The sequence below is a fragment of the Stenella coeruleoalba genome (assembly GCF_951394435.1).
Source record: "Stenella coeruleoalba genome assembly, chromosome: 14".
Classification (NCBI taxonomy): domain Eukaryota; kingdom Metazoa; phylum Chordata; class Mammalia; order Artiodactyla; family Delphinidae; genus Stenella; species Stenella coeruleoalba.
Window position 1 is genome coordinate 68087792 of NC_137160.1, and position 22686 is coordinate 68110477.

General features: G+C 41.5%; 1 protein-coding gene across 3 annotated transcripts in view; it reads left to right on the plus strand.

Moving 5' to 3' along the window:
• The first annotated feature begins 162 nt into the window (after nt 1-162).
• Nucleotides 163-22686, plus strand: part of CHEK2 (checkpoint kinase 2) — a 39734-nt gene continuing 17210 nt past the window's right edge. The window contains exons 1-8 of one of the 3 annotated variants that reach the window (XM_079942487.1): nt 163-236; nt 1086-1270; nt 2441-2768; nt 11510-11634; nt 11753-11900; nt 14788-14878; nt 17522-17630; nt 20459-20512. In XM_079942487.1, the coding sequence (XP_079798613.1) occupies nt 2447-2768; nt 11510-11634; nt 11753-11900; nt 14788-14878; nt 17522-17630; nt 20459-20512 (849 nt within the window). In that variant the 5' untranslated portion in view covers nt 163-236; nt 1086-1270; nt 2441-2446. Of the gene's footprint in view, nt 237-1085; nt 2769-11509; nt 11635-11752; nt 11901-14787; nt 14879-17521; nt 17631-20458; nt 20513-22686 lie in introns of all 3 variants that reach the window. The other 2 variants (XM_079942489.1, XM_079942488.1) reach the window with 2 other exon arrangements.

A 22686-nucleotide genomic window follows, 5' to 3' on the forward strand; every position in this document is an offset into this window, starting at 1 on the left:
TTGAGGGGGCGGGACTACCCGGGGGAAACCTGGATTTTGAGTCCCGCTCTGCGTTTTAAACTACAACTCCCAGAAAGCATTGAGGCTATGTGGGCCGCCACATCCGCTGTTTGTCATTGGTCCGGCGGGGGCGGAGGGGTGTTTTGATTGGCTGAGGGTGGAGTTTGTATCAGCGGGTTTAGCGCCACTCCGCTGGCTACGGCTGCTCAGAGTGTGCGGTGCTAGGTGGGCTCGCGGTGAGTCGTAGTGGGAACTTCTCTTGGGTACTGAGGGGTTCGAATCCTGTCCTCAGGGTCTTTTTGCGAGCTGAATTTCCTAAGCTTCCGTTTTGTACTGTGTTTGAGCTTGGGAAGGGGGAGAGGAATGCGTGGACGACTCTCTTCCTTCTTTGTAGATAAATTTCGAGGTGAAGGTCACTTCCCTTGTAACTTTAAAGCTGAAACTGGCCCAGACGTAAAGGATAAGAAAGAACAAAGTTGTCCCCTTCAAAATGAGAGCGAAGTTGCTCTGTAGAGAGTTTTATAGGTGTTAGTAATTATTTCCATATTTAGGTTCAATCTGGAAAATGCTTACTAAGAACCCATTCTTAGCTGCAAGGCGCTGCAGGAACTGGAAACACACCGACTTCTGTAGGAAGATGCTCTGCGAGTGTCCCTAAGGAAGTGTGGGGGATGGGGTGGCGAGGGTAGGGTAGGAGGGCACCAGTCTTCCTTGGGACTCAGTTTCTCTATTGGAAAAAAACAACTGTGTTGCACTTGTAAGGCCTTTTCCTGCTTTCAGATTCTTTGGGCCTGGAATTCCCAATTATCAAGCATTACCGAGGGGTGGGGGGAGGAACGTTGATGTATCATCTCATTTGATTCGCAAGCTCTATCTACTTTTCTGGGTTCAGAGAGGTTGCGATCTACGTAAAGGTCGTGCAAAGAGTTGACTTAGACATCTGACTCGACTCCAGATCTGTTTGCTTATAACCTCTCCACTATGCTTTTTCCTCATGGCAGAGGCCAATGTAGTCCTGGCCTGGTGGACCCTTCTTATCATGAACGATGATAGCAGCTACCTTTTGACACACTGTCTTTTGCCAGTTTTCAGGGCAGAGAAGTCTTGCTCAAGAAGCTGCAGGAGGACACAGCTCGGCTGAGGTGGTATTAGAGCAGCAGGTCCTGAAGTGGCGGACCTAGCTCTGGCAACACCTACCTCCCTGGTGTGCTTTCAGGAAAACTCATCAGGACCTTTGCATCTGGAAAGCTGTGTAAATGCAATAATCAGTGTGAGTCATGTTTACTATATTATCCTTGAGGGGTAGCCTGAGTGTGGGATTCAGGAGAGAAAGCACTTTTTTTTTTTTTTTAATCAGATTAGGGATTGAAAGTTAGGGATTGAAAGTTACTTTGACTTTACTGTAGGTTCTGTTATTGGAGTTTAACTGTCTATCAAATTAATTATAAAGCTGGGGTGGGAACCTCTGTTATGGTCTTCTGTGTCTCATCTTGGTTTTCTTCAGGCTTCTGTTGGGCTGGGAGGCCATTTAGGATGCTGAAAAGGTGAGCCCCATAGTTAATTAGCATCACAAAGGGCTAGGTGGAGTTGTTTAGAGCAGTCTTTGTGTTTCGCCTCTTTAAGTGGCCCAGCTCTTAGTTTGGAGTCAAAGGAATCTAGAATGAACTTGGGTCCTACCCTCCAGGAGCTGGTTTGGGGAAGAGGGGGCAACAGTGACATTTTATGTATAAAATAGCCACCCCTGGGGTGATGCAGCGAATTTCTGTAGAGTTTCTCTTAGTCTATGCCAAACCACCTGACTCTTCCCTTTCTTTCTTTTTCAAAAATACATATGAAGTTTAAGTGTAGTGTTGATTGTATTAACGAATACATTTTAGGTTCCATTTTTAATTTTAAAAAATTGGATGAGTGTAAGCTGTTATGAGTCTCTCGCCCTCCCCAATTCAGTTTCATTGCTTTTTACTTGTTTACAGCCTTCAAATAATTTGTTTCTGTCCTCTGTGGTTGTGGCTGTCACACAAAAACTTATCAGGTGAAAATGATGTGATGAAAAGCTCAGCCCAGAAGAATGATAGGTCTAAACTCTTAGAATTTTAATTTTTTTTTGCGGTACGTGGGCTTCTCACTGTTGTGGCCTCTCCCGCCGCGGAGCACAGGCTCCGGACGCGCAGGCTCAGCGGCCATGGCTCACGGGCCCAGCTGCTTCGCGGCATGTGGGATCCTCGCGGACCGGGGCACGAACCCGTGTCCGCTGCATCGGCAGGCGGACTCCTAACCACTGCGCCACCAGGGAAGCCCTAGAATTTTAATTTTTGCAGAGCATGCGTATCCTGGATCTTTTTTTTTTTTTGGCTGTTGTAATATACCCATCCTTTACTCTTGACCTTTACGATGTCTTGTTCCTTGAAATTCACCTTACTGTTGGACACTTATTTTTGAGGTGGTGATGTCTCGGGAGACGGATGTGGAGTGTCATCAGCCCCATGGCAGTGCCTCCCCACAGTCCCAAGGTGGCTTCTCGCAGTCCCACGGTCCCTCCTCACAGCCACATGGCTCCTCTTCACAGTCCCAGGGCACGTCCAGCTCCTCCACCAGCACGGTGCCCACGTCCAGCCAGTCCTCTCACTCCAGCTCGGGTACGCTGAGCTCCTTAGACACAGTGTCTACGCAGGAACTCTATTCTATTCCCGAGGACCAAGAACCCGAGGAGCCTGTCCCAGCCCCTTGGGCTCGATTATGGGCCCTTCAGGATGGATTCTCTAATCTCGGTAAGACCCTTTGTAATATTTTGTTCAGAAAAACAGTTTTAGAAAGTTGTTGCAACAGACAGCTCAAGACACTCCTGGAATGATTCTGGAGTTTGAAGGTGATGAAAGATGGAACCAAGGAAGCAGTTTTGGGTTGTGCACGGGCTCTTACTTGCTGTAGAGCCCCTTCATTTGTACTTTCGACAAACATTAATTGGGCGTCTGCCATGTGTTGTCCATCTGAAGAGGGTTGTGGATCTTTTCCCTAGAAAAACGCTGATTCATGCAAGCTTGCAAACATTTGTCATCTAATCACAGAAACTTCACCACTTAACTCCTGCTGGTGGTGCAGCAGTTTCAGAGAATCAGTTTTACAGTTTCAGAATGGGGAAGGTTATTTGTTAACTCCCTGTTACTTATTTTTATCTCAAAATAGCCAACCTTGCTGTTTAAATATACTCATCCTCTCTGACACCTGGTTCCAACAGTAAGGCTTTGCTCTCGGTATGTTTTAAGTAGCATTTTTCCTCCGTTTTGAATTAAAATGACCTCTTTATTACAAAAAAAAAAAAAGAACTTGAGATTAATGGAATAGAAAATAATAATGTAAAGAAATGAATGGCTAATGTACCATTTTGTATCTTGTCACTCACCCTTCCCTTTTATGTCACGTGCAACTTTGATGACTTGGAAAAAACAGTAAAAAAATGGAGAAATAATATAGCAATATTCATACATACAACTTTAAATTTAGAAGTAAGCATTTGAAGCTAATTTTTACTCATTTAAGCTATATATTTAAGCTAGGCTTAGGGCTGATGTATGGTGAGTGGGACACAGAAATGGTGAGTTAGGGTGAAGTTGGGTGTATCTCCTTTAAACTTAAGATTACATACACAAAGAGCTTGTTAGGGAGACCAGCATAAAGTAATTGCTCAATAAAGAGAAGCTATAATATTTTATTGTTATTATTTGTTATTGATTCACACCTATCTTTTCTTCTAAATAATTTACAGTTTTAGCTCTTATCCCTTTTGAGTTGATTTTTGTACATGATATGAGGTATTGTCCAAATTCATCCTTTGGCATGGGAATGTACAGTTGTCCGAGCACTATTTCTTTCTTTTTTCTTTTTTATAAATTTATTTATTTTTGGCTGTGTTGGGTCTTTGTTGCTGCACGTGGGCTTTCTCTAGTTGTGGTGAGTGGTGGCTACTCCTCGTTGTGGTGCATGGGCTTCTCATCACCGTGGCTTCGCTTGTTGTGGAGCATGGGCTCTAGGCATGAGGGCTTCAGTAGTTGTAGCACGTGGGCTCTAGAGTGCGGGCTCAGTAGTTGTGGCTCGCAGGCTGTAGAGCGCAGGCTCAGTAGTTGTGGTGCACGGGCTTAGCTGCTCCGCGGCATATGGGATCTTCCCGGGCTAGGGTTCGAACCCGTGTCCCCTGCATTGGCAGGTGGATTCTTAACCATTGTGCCACCAGGGAAGCCCCCCGAGCACTATTTCTTGAAGAGACTACTCTTTCCCCCTTGAATGGTCTTGACACCCTCATTAAAGATCATTTGACCATAAATGTGGGGTTTAATTCTGGATTTTCAGTTCTGTTCCATGGATCTATGTGTCTGTCCTTATGCTAGTACCACAAAATCTTGATTACTGTAGCTTTGTAGTAAATTTTGAAATCCAGAGTGAGTCCTGATTTGTTCTTTTTCAAGATTATTTTGACTACTATGGTTCTTTACTTTTCCATAGGAATTTTAAGATAAGCTTGTCACTTCCTGCAAAGAAGGCAGCTGGAATTAAATCTGTAGATCAATATGGGTAATATTCCCATCTTAACTGTATTAAGTCTTCCAATCTGTGAACATGGGGTAGCTTTCATTTATTTAGGTCTTCTTTAATTTCTTTCAACAGTGTTTTGTAGTTTTCAGGGTACAAGTCTTGCACTTTAAAAACTTTATTCCTTAGTATTTTTTAATGTTTACTTTTTTTCATTGTGATAAAATATATATAACATAAAATTTTGTCATTTTAACCATTAAGTATGCAGTCCATTGGCATTAGTACTTTCACAATGTTGTGCAACCATCACCATTATCTATTTCCAAAATTTTTTCCTCTGGTAATTTCTTTTCCCCCCTAGCTTTATTGAGACATATATAAGTGACATATATAACATTGTGTAAGTTTAAGGTATACAGTTTGATACACTTATATATTGCAAAATGATCTCCACCATAGCCTTAGCTAACACCTCCTTCACATCACATAATTACCATTTGCTTTCTTCTAGTTTTACGGTTTCACTTCTTCTGTTTAAGTCCTTAATCGATTTCAAATTAATTTTTGTGAGTGGTGTAAGATAGGGGTCCAATTTCATTCTTCTGCATGTGGTTATTCAGTTTTCCCAGTACCATTTATTGAAGAGATTATCCTTTCCCCATTGAGTTCTTTTGGTAATTTCTAACCTATTTTCTCTGTCTTTGAATTTACCTATTCTAGATATTTTGTTTAAGTGAAATCATAATATTTGTCCTTTTGTATCTGGCTTCTTTCATGTAGCATAATATTTTCAAAGTTCATTCATGTTGTATCATGTATCAGAACTTTGTTTCTTTTTATGTCTGAATAATATATCTGAATAATAATATTGTATAAATATATCACATTTTCTTTATCCTTTCTGTTGATGGACATTTGGACCTTTTGGCCATTTTGAAAAATGCAGCTATGAATATTTGTGACAAGTATCTGTTTGAGTCTCTGTTTTCAATTTTTTGGGGGGTATTTAGTGCCTAGGAGTGGAATTGCTGGATAACATGTTTAAGTTTTTAAGAAACCACCAAACTGTTTTCCACAGCAGCTGCACTATTCCATATTCCCACTACTAATGTATGAGGGTTCTAATTTCTCCACATTTCATCACCACTTAATATCTGTCTTTTGAGTTTCATCATCGTAGTAGGTGTGAAGTGGTATCTCATTGTGATTTTGTTTTACATTTCCCTGATGGCTCTAATGATGTTAAACATCTTTTCATGTGCTTATTGGTCATTTTTATGTATTTGGAGAAATGTCTATTCATATCCTTTGCTCATTTTTATTTTACTTCTTTAAAAATCTTCATTGGAGTACAATTGCTTTACAGTGGTGTGTTAGTTTCTGCTTTATAACAAAGTGAATCAGCTATACATAAACATATATCCCCATCTTTGCTCATTTTAAAATTGGATTGTTTGTCTTATTATTGAGTTGTAAGTGTCCTTTTTTATATGGTAGATATAAATCCCTTACTAGATATGTGTTTTGCAAATATTTTCCCCCATTCACTTCTTTTCACTTTCTTAATGATGTTCTTTGATTCACACACATTTTAAATTTTAATTATGTCCAATTTTTATATTTTCTCTTTCGTTTCTTGTGCTTTGGGGTCATATCTAGACAGAATTGCTTAACCCAAGGTTACAAAGCCTTATCACCATTTTTTCTTCTTATAGTTTTAGTTCCTGCAATTAATCTTTGATTCTCTTTTAGTTGCTTTTTGCATATGGTGTGAGGTAAGTTCCAACTAGATTATTTTACATGTAGATATCCACTTGTCCTAGCACCATTTGAAAAGACTATTTTTTCCCCAATGAATTGTGTTGGCACCTTGTTGAAAATCAGTTGACTGTAAATGTGATTTATTTTCTGTCTCTTAATTTTTTTCCATTGATCTGTATGCCTAACCTTTCACTAGTACCACACTGTCTTTTTTTTTTAATCTTTTTTTTTTTTTAGATGTTGAGGGTAGGAGTTTATTAATTAATTAATTTATTTTTGCTGTGTTGGGTCTTCGTTTCTATGCAAGGGCTTTCTCTAGTTGTGGCAAGCGGGGTCCACTCTTCATTGCGGTGCGCAGGCCTCTCACTCTCGCAGCCTCTCTTGTTGCGGAGCACAAGCTCCAGACGCGCAGGCTCAGTAGTTGTGGCTCACGGGCCTAGTTGCTCCGCAGCATGTGGGATCCTCCCACACCAGGGCTCAAACCCGTGTCCCCTGCATTAGCAGGCAGATTCTCAACCACCGCGCCATCAGGGAAGCCCCCACACTGTCTTGATTATGATAGCTTTGTAGTAAGTTTTTAAATTTTTATTTATTTATTTATTTTTGGCTGCATTGGGTCTTTGTTGCTGTGCGTGGGCTTTCTCTAGTTGCAGTGAGTGGGGACTACTCTTCATTGCTACTCTTCATCGCGTGCTTCTCATTGTGGTAGCTTCTCTTGTTGCGGAGCACAGGCTCTAGGCACGTGGGCTTCAGTAACTGTGGCACACGGGCTCAGTAGTTGTGGCTCATGGGCTCTAGAGTGCAGGCTCAGTAGTTGTGGCACATGGGCTTAGTGCTTCACAGCATGTGGGATCTTCCTGGATCAGGGCTTGAACCTGTGTCCACTGCATTGGCAGGTGGATTCTTGACCACTGTGCCACCAGGGAAGTCCTGTAGTAAGTTTTGAAACTGCAAAATGTAAGTAAGCCCTTTGTACTTCATTTTCAAGATTGTTTTGCTATTCCGGGTCCTTGCTTTTTTATAGGAATTTTAGTATGAGCTTGTTAATTTCTGCAAAGAAGGCAGCTGGGATTTTGATAGGAATTGTGTATAGTATGGGAGTTTTGCCATCTTAACAACATTAAGTCTTCCAATCCATGCACATTTACATAGGTCTTTCAAATTTTTTCCAACAATGTTTTGTAGCTTTTAGAGTATAAGATTCGCTCTTCTTTTGTTAAATTTATTCCCAAGTATTTTATTCTTTTTATGCTATTGTAAATGGAATTATTTTCTTAATTTCATTTTAGGTTGTCCATTGCTAGTGTGTAGAAATACAAGTGGTTTTTGAATATTGATCTTGTATCCTGTAATGTTGCTGAACTTGTTTATTTGGGCTAATCTTTTTTAGTGGGTTCCTTAGGATTTTCTACATATAAGATTATGTCGTTTGTGAATAGGATTAGATAGATCTGCTTCTTCCTTTCCAATATGGATGCCTTGGCTTTTCATCTCCCTCTCCCTCCCTCTGTTAACTGTCCTGGCTTGAATCTCTTACATGGAATAGAAGTGTTGTGTTTTTTTTTTTGTGGTATGCGGGCCTCTCACTGTTGTGGCCTCTCCTGTTGCGGAGCACAGGCTCCGGACGCGCAGGCTCAGCGGCCATGGCTCACGGGCCCAGCCGCTCCGTGGCATGTGGGATCTTCCCAGACTGGGGCACGAACCCGTGTCCCCTGCATCGGCAGGCGGACTCTCAATCACTGCGCCACCAGGGAAGCCCCAGAATAGAAGTTTTAAGAGCAGACATCCTTGTCTTGTTTGTGATGTTCCTCTCTCCTGTCACCATCTCAACTGTGCCCCATTCTTCACTACTAGGAGAAGGGGCCCATCTTCCTGGGGTTCTTACTCCTAATTGCCTCACTGAGAGTTTTGGTCCCTTTGCCTCCTGCCTTGCTGTCCCTGCCCTCCTCCACACATCTTTCCTGAGGGCTCCTCTAATGAGCCAAGGTCAGAGCAGGCTCTTCCATGGGCAGCCTCCCCTTCCACTCTCTGTCCATCCTCCCTGGACTGTTGGTGTCCTGATAAAATCTCCATGCCTTTCCTTCTCAACTGTCCCAGAAGCTCCTGGTTTCTAGTAGAAATACCATGGTTCATTTATACCTTTCCCTGTTAATAGATGCTTAGGTTGTTGCCAGTGTTTATTCCTGCAAGCAAGACTGCAATGAATGTCCTTGTCTCCTTGGTCATTTGGACAAATGTCTCTCTAGGGTAGAGCCTGTGTTGAGTTGCTGGATCATAGAATGGGCATGGCTTTACCTTGTAATGGGTACTGCCACGTTGCCTTCCAAAGGGCTGTTCAATCTATCCTTCCTGTCTTGCCTCATGAAGCCTTTTTGATAGTCCCAGGCAGAGTTGCCACAGCCTTGCATCTGTGCTTTCCCTCGAGAGTCTACTTGCTGTATTGTTGTTGCTTCCCTGTTTGTCTCCCAACCAGACTGCAAACTCTTTAAGCGATTAATTTAACTTTTTGAAGAGGTTATATTTGCATTAGGTGCAAAATTGAAAACAGGTGCAAGGCCTTCATCCAATTTCTGTCTTTCCCCCAACTACCTCCCAGGATTGCTGATTTCTTATGTAGCCTTCCAGAAATATTTGGTGCACATATAAGCAACTAAGTATCTATGTGTTCTTTTTCCCCCCTTTATTATTTATACCAACTGTAATTTACAACACACTGGTTGTAACCTGTTGTTTATGTTTAACAATGTATCTTAGACATTCTTCTATCGGAATGTAAAGATCCCCATTTCTTTTGTAGATATATAAATTTATTGAACTAGCCCTTTACTAATGGACATTAAAGTTGTTGCTATAAGAGTAATGCTATAGGTCTCCCCTGGTGGCACAGTGGTTAAGAATCTGCCTGCCAATGCAGGGGACATGGGTTCAATCCCTGGTCCGGGAAGATCCCACATGCTGCGGAGCAACTAAGCCTGTGCTCTAGAGCCCAGGAGCCACAACTACTGAAGCCCGCACGCCTAGAGCCCATACTCCACAACAAGAGAAGCCACCACAATGGGAAGCCCACACACCGCAACGAAGAGTAGCCCCCCGCTCACCGCATCTAGAGAAAGCCCGTTCGCAGCAATGAAGACCCAATGCAGCCAAAAATAAATAAATAGATAAATAAATTTATAAAAAAAAAGGAATAATGCTATAGTGAATAACCTTGTACATATGTCCTTATGTCCTTTCGTAATACATATGATTCTGTCTGTAGGATAAATTCCTAGAAGTGGGATTTCTGGACCAATGGGTGTGTGCACATATAACTAAGGAATTGAGGTGAAATTCACATAACATAAAATTAACCATTTAAAAAACTTATTTATTTATTTATTTATGGCTGCATTGGGTCTTTGTTGCTGTGTGTGGGCTTTCTCTAGTTGCGACGAGTGGGGGCTACTTTTTGCTGCGGTGCGCGGGCTTCTCATTGCAGTGGCGTCTCTTGTTGCAGAGCACAGGCTCTAGGCGCGCAGGCTTCAGTAGTTGTGACACGCAGGCTCAGTAGTTGTGGCTTGTGGGCTCTAGAGCACAGGCTCAGTAGTTATGGTGCATGGGCTTGGTTGCTCCATGGCATGTGGGATCTTCCCAGACCAGGGATCGAACCCATGTCCCCTGCATTGGCGGGCAGATTCCTAACCATTGCACCACCAGGGAAGTCCCTAAAATTAACGATTTTAATGTGAACAGTTCAGTGACCTTTAGTACATTCACAACATTGTGCAACCACCACTTCTGTCCAGTTCTGAAATATTTCCTTTACTCCAAAATGAAACCCTATATCCATTAAGCAGTTACTCCCCATCCCTTCCTCCTCTGCCCCTGGCAACCACCAATCTGCATTTCATATCTATGGATTTAACTATTCTGGATATTTCATATAAATACAGTCATAGAGTCTGTGGCATTTTGTGTCTGGCTTCTTTCACTTAGCATAATGTTTTCAAGGTTCGTCCATGTTGTAGATGTATGAGTTTTAGCTTTATTCCTTTTTATGGGTGAAAAATAGTCCATTGTATGTAAATATCACAATTTGTGATATCACAATTTGTTTATCCATTCATCCATTGTAGGACATTTGGTTTGTTTCCATCAACTTTACAGATATTAGGGAAATAGTCCTTTGATTGTGGCATGAGTCGGTAATATTTTCCCTAGTCTGTCTTTCCGTGAACATTTTGCTTGCCTACCATATGCATTGTCCTAGGTGCTGGAGCTGTATTCGTAAACAAGAGACTCAAGGCTGCCCTCCTGGAATTTGTTCTAATAGGGGGATGCCAGGAGACAATATACAAATAATCAAGATAATTTTCAGTTATAGAGGGAAGCAGAACAGGCTCTTGTGATTATGGTGAGTGGGTGGTGAGCTGGGAGTGTGCTTATACAGAAAGCTGAGTGGAAGATGATAATTTGCAGACACAAAAGGCAAGATGGCCATTCAAATCACTGGGAATGAAGAACTCAAAGGCCACAAGGGAGGTTGAACCCAGCATATTTGGGGCAGTGGAAGGAGGCCAGTGGAGCTGAGTGTAGTGATCAAGGGGAGAGGTACAAGGTGAAGTTGGGAGGGGGGCAGGGGCCAGATCCTGAGCATCTAGCCTGCCATGTGGAGTGTAGATTTCATACTAAGTATGATGGGAAGCCTCAGGAGAGTAATAAGTAGGAAGTTATTATTATATCATAAGTATTTTTCCAAGTCATTAAAAATTATTTGAGAATTTTAATGACTGCTTACATTTCATGGCTATGTATAAACCATAATTTGTTAAACTCGTTGGAAATATTTGGTTTTTTTCTCCCCACTGATTTTGAATCTTATAAAATCTAGATGGACAAATCTATAATTTTGATTGCCTTCTTAGGCTATTTTCCTACAAGCAGATTTTATGAACAGTTTTTTTTTTTTTTTTTTTTTGCGGTACGCGGGCCTCTCACTGCTGTGGCCTCTCCCGTTGAGGAGCACAGGCTATGGATGCGCAGGCTCAGCGGCCATGGCTCACGGGCCCAGCCGCTCCACGGCATGTGGGATGTTCCCGGACCGGGGCACGAACCCGTGTCTCCTGCATCGGCAGGCGGACTCCCAACCACTGTGCCACCAGGGAAGCCCCTATGAACAGTTTTTAAAGGTGTTTGATACATGAAATTTAACAGCCCTCTGGGGTGTGCTTTTGTGTTACAGAGTGTGTTAACGACAGCTACTGGTTTGGGAGAGATAGAAACTGTGAATACTGCTTTGATGAACCCCTGCTGAAAAGAACTGATAAATACCGGACTTACAGCAAGAAGCACTTTCGGATCTTCAGAGTAGGTGGCAAATATCCATACATTTGGGAGAACTGGTCATCTAGACATCACTCTTAGTTGTCTCCCCACTGAAACACTCCACCAGTAAAACTTTGAAATAAAATGTTTTCTGTTTTAGGAAATGGGTCCTAAAAACTCTTACATCGCCTACATAGAAGATCACAGTGGGAATGGAACCTTTGTAAATAAAGATCTTGTAGGGAAAGGAAGACGCCTTCCTTTGAATAACAATTCTGAAATTGCACTTTCAGTATGGAGTAATAAAGGTAATATTATTGTCTTCTGGTTACTGGAATTTTTTCTTCCTGTATAAAAGGAAAAATGACATTGTGTCCTTTTCAGAGTATGGTTAGGTACATAAAGTAAGTAGGTTAGTATTCAAGATTCACCTCAATCCTAGTTGCATTTTTTTTTTTTTTCCAATACACGGGCTTCTCACTGCTGTGGCCTCTCCCGTTGCGGAGCACAGTCTCCAGATGTGCAGGCTCTGGACGCGCAGGCTCAGCAGCCATGGCTCACGGGCCCAGTCACTCCACGGCATGTGGGATCTTCCCGGACTGGGGCATAAACCCGTGTCCCCTGCATCGGCAGGCGGACCCTCAACCACTGTGCCACCAGGGAAGCCCCCTAGTTGCATTTTTTAACAATCAAAAGTTCTATCAAGACAGATTTTCTAAGGTTTAATTGGTTTGATTAGTTTTATTTAAAGCCATATGCTTTAAATTATCATTTTGCTTAGTTATCATTCATTAATTGATTCACTTTTATCACATCTGTCTTAGCTATCTATGAGTTGTTATTTTAGGCCATTAGTTCATCCCTTCCCCCTCTTTTTCTCTTCCTTCCTTATTCTTCCCTTTCTTTATTCCTTTCGGTCATTAATTTCTGCATATATTTATTGAACTATTATATATAACCCGGCATTAGGCTATGGGTTTTTCTGTAACAATCTCAATTTAGACCTTCCACCTTCTTAAATATGACGTGGTTATCCTTTGAAAGTGGAGATGTTTATCATCATTATCGGGTAGTATTTTATAAGCATTTATTCCTAAAACTTCATGAATATCACATCTAAAATGAACAGTTGTCATTTGGTGTGAATAAAAACAACCTACAGAATTAAATATAGCTCACAGTGATTTTGAAACCTTGGACACGAGGAATACTCTCGTTTCTTTAATTTGAAAAAAAACTCACAACTTCCCAAAACTATCTGAGAGTTGAGCGGCTTGGAATGGTATGTGTTTGTGTGGATAACACCTTAAAAATATAGATTCCCAGATGCACTGTCCCATAAATCCTGATCCACTAGTTCCAGGGATTTAAAAAATCCTGCCCAGGTGATTCTCATGCAACCAGTCTTCAGACTGGCATCTCAGAATTATGGCTATTCTGGACATCCTGTAGTACATTTTATAATTGCCTTAGTTTCTCCTGTTTTCTAACTTTTATTTCCTGTCTGATAATTATAGTCAGGACAGCTGCACAGGCTTTTGCTGTTTGTGAGCACCTGGTTGAGGTGGGCAACTGGTTGCTGAAATGTGGCCTGTCCTCTACTTGACAAGTGGTGTGCCATCTTTTTCTAATTGTTCTATCTGAAGGGCACCTTTTCTTATTTGAACAAAAGTGTTATGTGATCTGAAGCTGGCCGTGATGGAAATCGATCAAACTGGTACTCTGGGGCTTCCCTGGTGGCGCAGTGGTTGAGAGTCCGCCTGCCGATGCAGGGGACATGGGTTCGTGCCCCGGTCCGGGAAGATCCCACATGTCGTGGAGCGGCTGGGCCCGTGAGCCATGGCCGCTGAGCCTGCGTGTCCGGAGCCTGTGCTCCACAATGGGAGAGGCCACAACAGTGAGAGGCCTGTGTACCACAAAAACAAAACAAAACAAAACAAAACTGGTACTCTGCAGACTGATTCAGCCTATTGACATTCTTTTAGGCCTTTGCTGATGTTTTGTGCTTTAATATGAAAATCCAGTTTTCTTTGAGAAGATGGAATATCTGGCCATACTTGAACATATTATCCCTAATTTGAGGATTTGCAGGTGCTAAGTAGAGACTTCCTCCTTTAGATGGATGATGTTTTCTTGTTCAAGTCTCCACTGCTCCATATCTTACACTCACTCCAGCCTTACCTGTGTGTATGACCTTCCTGGCTTGTGTAGGCAACTGAGTTTACAGCCCCTGAAGTAGACCTCGACACTTGGGAAAATACATCTCCAGAGCCCCTCAAATTCCCTGATTCTCAAGTATCACTGTAACATCTGGGTTCATCAGTATCAATAAGCAGGGAGGAACGGTTGTATCCTAGGTAGCCAGCAGGTCTCATTCATTAGGCAGCTGTCTGCCTTTGGGGACCAGCCTGGATTGAAGCATGCTGAGCTGGTTCAGATTTAAATGCCAGAGACTGGATCTCTAGGTTACTCCAGGGAGGTCAAGACCCATCACCTGAAATCTGAGAAACTCAAGGGTCTTAACAAATTTCACTCTTTCCAGATATTATAGGCAGTAGAAAATTTACCACTTTGTAGAACTGGAATGTTTGATAACTGATTGCAGGTTTGGCCCAATGGACGGTTAAATTATGAAATGAGCAGTTTTTTGGTTTTCTTTTTCTGAGTTACAGGCCGAATAATGAAGAAATAAAGGGGATTTTTTTGGAAAATGTTATTTAGTTAATTTTACAAGTAAGTTCAAGGTGGCTTGCACTATAAAATACCAGCTAGGTAAAGGTAGCAATGGTTGAGAGAAGATAATACTAGTATGTGACCTCTGGCTTGATTCTTTTGGGATATTTACTTGCCTAGAACATATTTTCTAGATTCAAACTAATTGCCTTTTGCTTCTGGGCCTGAGCAATTGATAACTGTTCTGAGGTCAAAGAATAAGAATAGCATTTATGTATGAGTTTCCTGCATTATAGTGAGAATGATGCTGTGTGTTTCCATTGTGGAATGAAGCTTGTCTGTCATCATTTTTCAAGGGTTTCACGACATGCATTAGCCTAGCTAAATGATTTCTTTGGTGTTAGATGTTAAATGGAATTAAGAACGATTGTCTTATATTCCATATGTTTACTGTTATAGGACCATTTATCTTTTCTTTATCAAATGGATTAATGAGACCTATTTCTGCCATTTTTTCCTTAGTTTTTGTATTTTTTGATCTGACTGTAGATGATCAGTCAGTTTATCCCAAGGAATTAAGAGACGAATACATCATGTCCAAAACTCTTGGAAGGTAATTTTTTTTTTCTTATGGAACTTGCACTTAATTTCTTTCTAAACTTTTGTCATTGGTTAGTTTTTTGTTCCTGGTTTTATGGCATTCATTATGTATTCATAACATTTGTAGGGTACTTATTTGTGATAGATATGTTATTGACTTATAATGATCAGTTGAGTAGTTTTTCTTTATAGATTTTATTGGTGATAACTTTTTAAAAGCAGTTTTATTGAGATATAACTTGCATACCATACAATTCACCCATTAAAAAATATACAGTTCAGTGGTTTTTAGTATATTCACAGAGCTGTGAAGCCTTTACCACAATCAATTTTAGAACATTTTCATTACCTTCCATAAAGAAACATTTACTGCATTTCTTTTTTTTTTTTTTTTTAATTTTATCTTATCTTTGTCTGCGTTGGGTCTTTGTTGCTGCACACAGGCTTTCTCTAGTTGCGGCAAGGGGGTGCTGCTCTTCATTGCGGTGTGTGGGCTTCTCATTGAGGTGGCTTCTCTTATTGAGGAGCACGGGCTCTAGGTGTGAGGGCTTCAGTAGTTGTGGCATGTGGGCTCAGTAGTTGTGGCTCACGGGCTCTAGAACGCAGGCTCAGTAGTTGTGGCGCATGGGCTTAGTTGCTCTGCAGCATGTGGGATCTTCCCAGGCCAGGGCTCCAAACCATGTCCCCTGCATTGGCAGGCGGATTCTTAACCACTGCACCACCAGGGACGTCCCAGCAGTGGTTTCTTAAACGGCACCGAAAGCGCAAGCAACGAAAGAAAAAAATAGAAAAATTAGACTTCGTCAAATTTTAAAACTTTTGCCTCAAAAGACACTATCAAGAGAGTGAAACGCAAGCCATAAAATGAGAGAAAATACAGCAAATGATATATCTGATAAGAATCTAGTATTTAGAATAAAGAACTTTTACAACTCAACAACAAAAAGGTAACCCAATTTAAAAATGGGCAAAGGACATTTCTCCAAAGAAGATACAGAAATGGCCAAAAACCACTTGAGAAGATACTCAGCATCATTAGTCATTAGGGAAGTGCAAATCAAAACCACAATGAGATGCTGCTTCTGCTTCACACCCATTAGGATGGCCATAATAAAGAGATGGAAAGTGACATGTGTTTGTGAGGATACGGAGAAATTGGCACCCTTATGCACTGCTGTTGGGAATGTAAAATGGTGCAGCCACTGTGGGAAATAGTTTGATGTTTTCTCAAAAATTTAAACAATTACCATATGACGCAGTATTTCCCCTTGTTAGGTATATACCCCCCAGATTGAAAACAGATGTTCAACAAAAACTTGTGCATGGACAGTTCACTGCAGCTCTATTCACAGTAGCGAAAAGGTGGGAACAACCTAAGTGTCCATCAACAAAAGAATGGATACACAAAATGTGATATATCCATAAAATGGGCTATTATTTAGCTATAAAAAGGAATGGAATACTGATACATGCTACAGCATGGGTGAACCTTCAAAACATTCCAAGTGAAAGAAGTCAGACACAAAAGACCACATAGTGTATGATTCCACTGATGCGAGATATTCTGAGCAGGCAAATCCATAGAGAGAGAAAGCAGATTAGAGGTTGCCAGGGGCTGGGGGCAGGGAAAAAGGAGAGTGAACACTTAATGGGTTTGGGGTTTCCATTTGTGCTGATGAAAAATTTCCAGAACTGGATAGAGGTGGTGGCTGCACAACATTGTGGATGTACTTAATGCCACTGAATTGTACACTTTAAAATGATTATAATGGCATGTAAAGCAACTATACACCAATAAAAAAAAAAAGAATCTTTAAGATAAAGCAAAAAAAAAAACCCCACAAAACAAAAACAAAAAAAATAAAATGCGATTTTTGTTCATGTTAATAGGATTGACAAAAAAGAATGATCACAGTGGCAAATTTTGTTATGTATATACACAATACATAGTAAAAAAGATGTCTCGGCCACCCCCTCACCCCATCCCCCAACCCACAGTGGTTAGAAAAGTCTACTTGCGGCAGGTAATGGGTGACTGATGCTTGATTAACTGTACTGGGTGTCATCCTGGGTAGCAGTCCTCCTCCATTTTAGCATCCCAATTAATTGCAAATCTTCAGGAGCTTGCTGCAAGCAGATTCATGGTGCACTTTTGGTTTCTTATGTATTGTGGTTTTATTTTGGGTGCAATTCATGGCATCAACTGCTTACGCACTTCCTTTGAAGACAGAGGATAAGAAAGAAGAGAAATGGATCAGTGAAAGTAATTCATTTGCAGTTGCTGTTTACTATTACTTGTTTCAGGCACTCATTTTTAACTTGGACTTGGTTGTATTTGGTCTTTCTCTGGCCCCTGGGATAAATCATTTCTCTCTGATTTGTTCTTAGTGTCTTTCTGAGAGTTTCAAAGTCTGGGGTGACAGCAAGACCTAAGTCTATATGACTCAGCTCAAAAAGTGGCATTTGGAGCTGACTCAGTGTTGCTGGATGGTCCCTATTCACTTATGCCTTTGACATTTTACACTGGTGAGGTTTCTGAAAACAGAGACGATGAGCTGTCTTTAACTCGAAATGGTTGAGGCCAGTTCAGGAGTGGTGGGTCTCAGGATTAAAAACATTTTGACAGTCACGTCACTTGCTGTGTTTTTCCCTGTAGTGGCGCCTGTGGTGAGGTGAAGCTAGCTTTCGAGAGGAAGACGTGTAAGAAAGTAGCCGTAAAGATCATCAGCAAAAGGAAGTTTGCTATTGGCTCTGAGAGAGAGGCAGTAAGTACCCTTGTTTGTGGCTGTTTGGTCATTCTTAACACGTCTTACCTTCCCCAAATAATTTTAGAGTGGTGATTTTCAATGTCAGGAAGGATTTATTGCTCAGAATTTTTATCAAAGAACATTGAAAATTTTTGAGTATATTCAACTAATCTAAACACTTACTTATAGATAATTTGGTTCCAAAAATATTTGGTTATACATTATAATACACATAGCAGGAACTTGTTTTTGCTTTTTTTTCCCCTTCCAAGTTGTTACAAGACTGTTTTTACAATAAATGAAAGGAAATTAGGAAAAAAAAAAAAAAATCCAGCCATATCCCCACCACTGTAACCCCACAGCTGTTTTCAGTTTTCTCCTTCCTTCTAGTCTTTGTTCCTATGAATTTCTATTTCTAGATGGTTGAGATCATATTGTGTATACAATTTTGCTTTTTCACATAAACATTAATATATATACTTTTCCCTAATATATCCTTTTTGATGATCGAGTCTCTGTTTCACCAATTTTATCATAATTTATTCAACCATTTCTCTGGTTGATCATTTAGATAAATTAGGTCATTTAGGTAATTTCTAATTCTTTGCTCTTCCTGATAACGTGGCAATGAATACCTTCATGTTTATAGATTTTTTAAAATCTTAATTAAATTATTTTAAGTCTCTTTATATGGTAACCATTCATTTTATTACATTTTCTGTAATACACGCTTATGCGTTGCTGAAGTGGCCAAGTGTATTTGTCTTTCAACACATGACCCAACAAAGTAATGTAAAACATAGCCTCTAATCACGTTTTCCTTTGTGGCCAGCTGTTTCTGGCTATTATACTCTACCATTCTTTAAAGATCAATTTCTTCTTTTTTTTCTCCCTAGACAATGCCATTCTCACACAGCAAGAGGAATTTCCTTTCAGTGTTCACGTTGTTATAGATCTTTCCCCTGTGATTCTGGATTTGTTTCCCATTTTGGGGGGAAGAAAATAACCTACCAGATTCTTAATGACTTGGAGCACAACTTTACTTCTTAATTTCATCTTTCAAATCCTATCGGACTCTTTAGACCTCTCCATCATCAGAGTACACCCGGATTTGGTAATAAGTTTACCGGCTTACAGGAAGAGGCAGGTTTTTAAAATTAAACATCTGGGTTTCTTCGCTGAAGTCCATTTTACATAAATATGTAATTCTATATCCTCTTTGCTTGTGGAGGGTGTAGCCCGTGAGGTTGAGTAACTCGAGTCATCCTTTTGGAATTGTAACGGAGAGCAACTTCGCTACCCTGAAGCCTCCTCTCCTTAGAGTCTCAGTAAATATCTCAGCTTGCACTTGAAATTGGAACCTGGGTCTGCTCTATTATTAGAACTGTGACTTGACGTTTTCTTTACACATTTTAATTGAATACCTTCTTGTCTATGGTTTTTGTTTGTTGTATCATTTTTATGAATGTAACCAATTCCTCAGTTGATGAGACAAGAAGAGCTTACCAGGTCAGTGTGAGAACAGTGGAAACACACTTTGTTTCTGGTTGTGGGAACTGCAGCAAGTGGCTTCCTTTCTCTGAGCCTCAGTTGTTCCATCTGTGAAACTGGGATACTTTTAGAACCCAGTTCACTTGGATTATGAGGCTTACGTGAGATGACCCATTTAAATAAAGAGCTTGGCATAGAGCCTGGTCTTATTGAATGCTTACTATTTGCCAAGCATTTTGTAGGGTGATTTTAGGTGAGTTGTGTAATTCATCCACCTCTGTGCCTTGGTTTCTCTGTATGAATAGTGGTGACTTTGGAACTCAGGCAGCCTTTTTTTTTTTTTTAAATCAATTAATTAATTAATTTAGTTTTGGCTACGTTGGGTCTTCGTTGCTGCGCGAGGGCTTTTTCTAGTTGTGGCGAGCAGGGGTTACTCTTAATTGTGGTGCGTGGGCTTCTCATTGCGGTGGCTTCTCCTGTTGAGGAGCATGGGCTCTAGGCAGGCGGGCTTCAGTAGTTGTGGCGTGAAGGCTCAGTAGTTGTGGCTCACGGGCTCTAGAGCACAGGCTCAGTAGTTGTGGCGCACGGGCTTAGTTGCTCCACAGCATGTGGGATCTTCCTGGACCAGGGCTCAAACCCATGTACCCCGCATTGGCAGGCAGATTCTTTTTTTTTTTGCGGTACACGGGCCTCTCACTGTTGTGGCCTCTCCCATTGCGGAGCACAGGCTCCGGACGCACAGGCTCAGCGGCCATGGTTCACGGGCCCAGCCGCTCTGCGGCATGTGGGATCTTCCTGAACCGGGGCACGAACCCGTGTCTCCTGCCTCGGCAGGCAGACTCTCAACCACTGCGCCACCAGGGAAGCCCTCTTTTTTTTTTTTTTTTAAATAAATTTATTTATTTATTTGTTTTTATTTTTGGCTCTATTGGGTCTTTGTTGCTGTGCGCGGGCTTTCTCTAGTTGTGGTGAGTGGGGGCTATGTTCGTTGCGGTGCGCGGGCTTCTCATTGTGGTGGCTTCTCTTGTTGCAGAGCACGGGCTCTAGGCATGAGGGCTTCAGTAGTTGTGGCTCTCGGGCTCTAGGGCGCAGGTTCAGTAGTTGTGGCGCACAGGCTTAGTTGCTCCGCGGCATGTGAGATCTTCCTGGACCAGGGCTCGAAGCCGTGTCCCCTTCATTGGCAGGTGGATTCTTAACCACTGCGCCACCAGGGAAGCCCCGGCAGGCAGATTCTTAACCACTGCGCCACCAGGGAAGTCCAGGCAGCCTTTACTCAGCTAAATTGAACTGTAAATATTTTCTGAATATTGGTTATCATTATTACTAATAAACTCTAATGTTATTTTTTTTCAAAGGATCCAGCACTCAATGTTGAAACAGAAATAGAAATTTTGAAAAAACTAAATCATGTAAGTACTGCCATAAAAAATGACCCATACTTAAATTCATTTATGTCAAAATATGGGGAGAGTGCAAAGCACTTCAGTGTAATAAAGCTAGTATTAACCTGGGTTCCTTAATTGTGTGTGTGTACGTGTGTGTTTGTGTGTGTATGCATGCATGCGTTTAGCTATCATTTAGCTGGGAAGAGCTTTACCCTGAAATTTTGAAAGGACAATACTTTTTTTTTTTAACATCTTTATTAGAGTATAATTGTTTTCCAATGTTTTGTTAGTTTCTGCTGTATAATAAAGTGAATCAGCTATACATATACATATATCCCCATATCCCCTCCCTGTTGCGTCTCCCTCCCACCCTCCCTATCCCAGCCCTCTAGGTGGTCAGAAAGCACTGAGCTGATCTCCCTGTGCTATGCGGCTGCTTCCCACTAGCTATCTGTTTTACATTTGGTAGTGTATATATTGTCTATGCCACTCTCTTACTTTGTCCCAGCTTACCCTTCCCCCTCCCCGTGAAAGGACAATACTTTATAAAGATTTTTATGATTAAACAATTATGTGATATTTCCACTGAGTTAGTTCTGGACCAAAAGACACAGTAAGTCTCCTAAAAATAATGTCTTATGGGTGCTTGATCAACTGATTATGTTTGTGGAGACAATGCTCATTTGATACATTTTGTTTAATTATACCTGAAATTTTCACAACTCTAAATACCTCTTGATGGTGCCGATTTCCATTCACCTCAGTTGGAATAAATCAAATGAATCCAGGGGTATCCAATAAGTACGACAACATCCTGGATGATTAAACGGTGCCTGTGGCCTCATTGAGTATAAATAGTTCTTGTCTTTTTTGTGCAGTGATGACGTTGTCTCAATGGAAAGGACCTAAAGATGTGAGAAGAGAAAGTTGTACTAGTGGGACTGATCCCATCTTCCTTTTTATTCTTTCTGTTTTGTCATTAATTCATGGGCCCCCATGCAGTCCTGAGCTAGGTAGGCACTGGAGTTAAACTTGAAAGGAAACCTTCAGCCTGTCCAGCTAAGGATTGTCTGATTCTGGTTCTTAACCTCCAAACAACAAAAGGTTTCTTCTCCCTTCTCTGACCTGCTCGGACCGTCCTAACAGCAAATAGAAACTAAGAACAACATCACAGGGACACAGTAATTCAATAGCTTCCTTTAGAACTCGTGATGGATCCGAAAACCCATAAGAATGTGAGTGGCTGACCTTCCTGCTTGACTTTCTTCTAATGCCCTTGCAACTTCTTCCTCTTCCCTGCATTCACCTCCTTTTTCCATGGGATCTGGAATCTTGTTAAAGAGAGGAGCCCTCTAATTTTCTGGGGTGGTGTTGCTTCAAACATCCCCCAAAGATAAACACTTAGAATCCTCAGAGAATTTTCTCTGATGTCAGAAGATCTCCAAACGTAACATTTATACAAATCCAATGTCCGCTTCAGAGGAGAGGAATTTAAAACCCTAAAAGAGATCTTTGGAGGTATTTGTTGGCAATTTACAGGGGCACTTGAAAGCCCTTGGGAATTAAAGATGGGCTCATGAGTGCATTTTGATGTTTGGGGACATCTTTGGGGACAAAGATGGGCTCATGAGTATGTTTTGATGTTTGGGGACAATGAGTAGAGCCTAGCAGAGTCCAATAGACCCTGGCCTTTGGAGTCTGGTGTTGATTTATCAATTGTCAAATGTTTGTTGTGCCAGCCTGTTTTCTAGGCTCCGGGCAGTGAGCACAGATGGACTTGGTCATCCCTCCTCTTATGTGGCTTCAGTGTAGTGGGAAGACAGACCTGGGTTCCCATCCTTGCTCTGAGCATGTCATTTCACTTCGCAGAGCCTCTATTCCCTCATCTGTACAGTGGAGACAGTAGGATACTTACCTCAAAGGTCAGTGTGAGACTTGAATGAGATGTGTTCATAAAGGTTCAGCACAGGGAACACACTAGGGGAATGACAGTGATCAGTAATTCCCTACCCTTTGCCCTGTAGGACCTAAGTGGAGGGTCTGGGTTGGTGGCTTCTGGTTTCTGAGAGACACTTTCAGCTATGACAGCTGCAGCCCATGGCCCTGGAGATAGTGGGGACTGGAGACAGCCCATGATGGCTCCATCTAGTGGGGGCCTGTTCTTGCTCTGTCAGCTACCAGCCCCACCCATTCCCAGA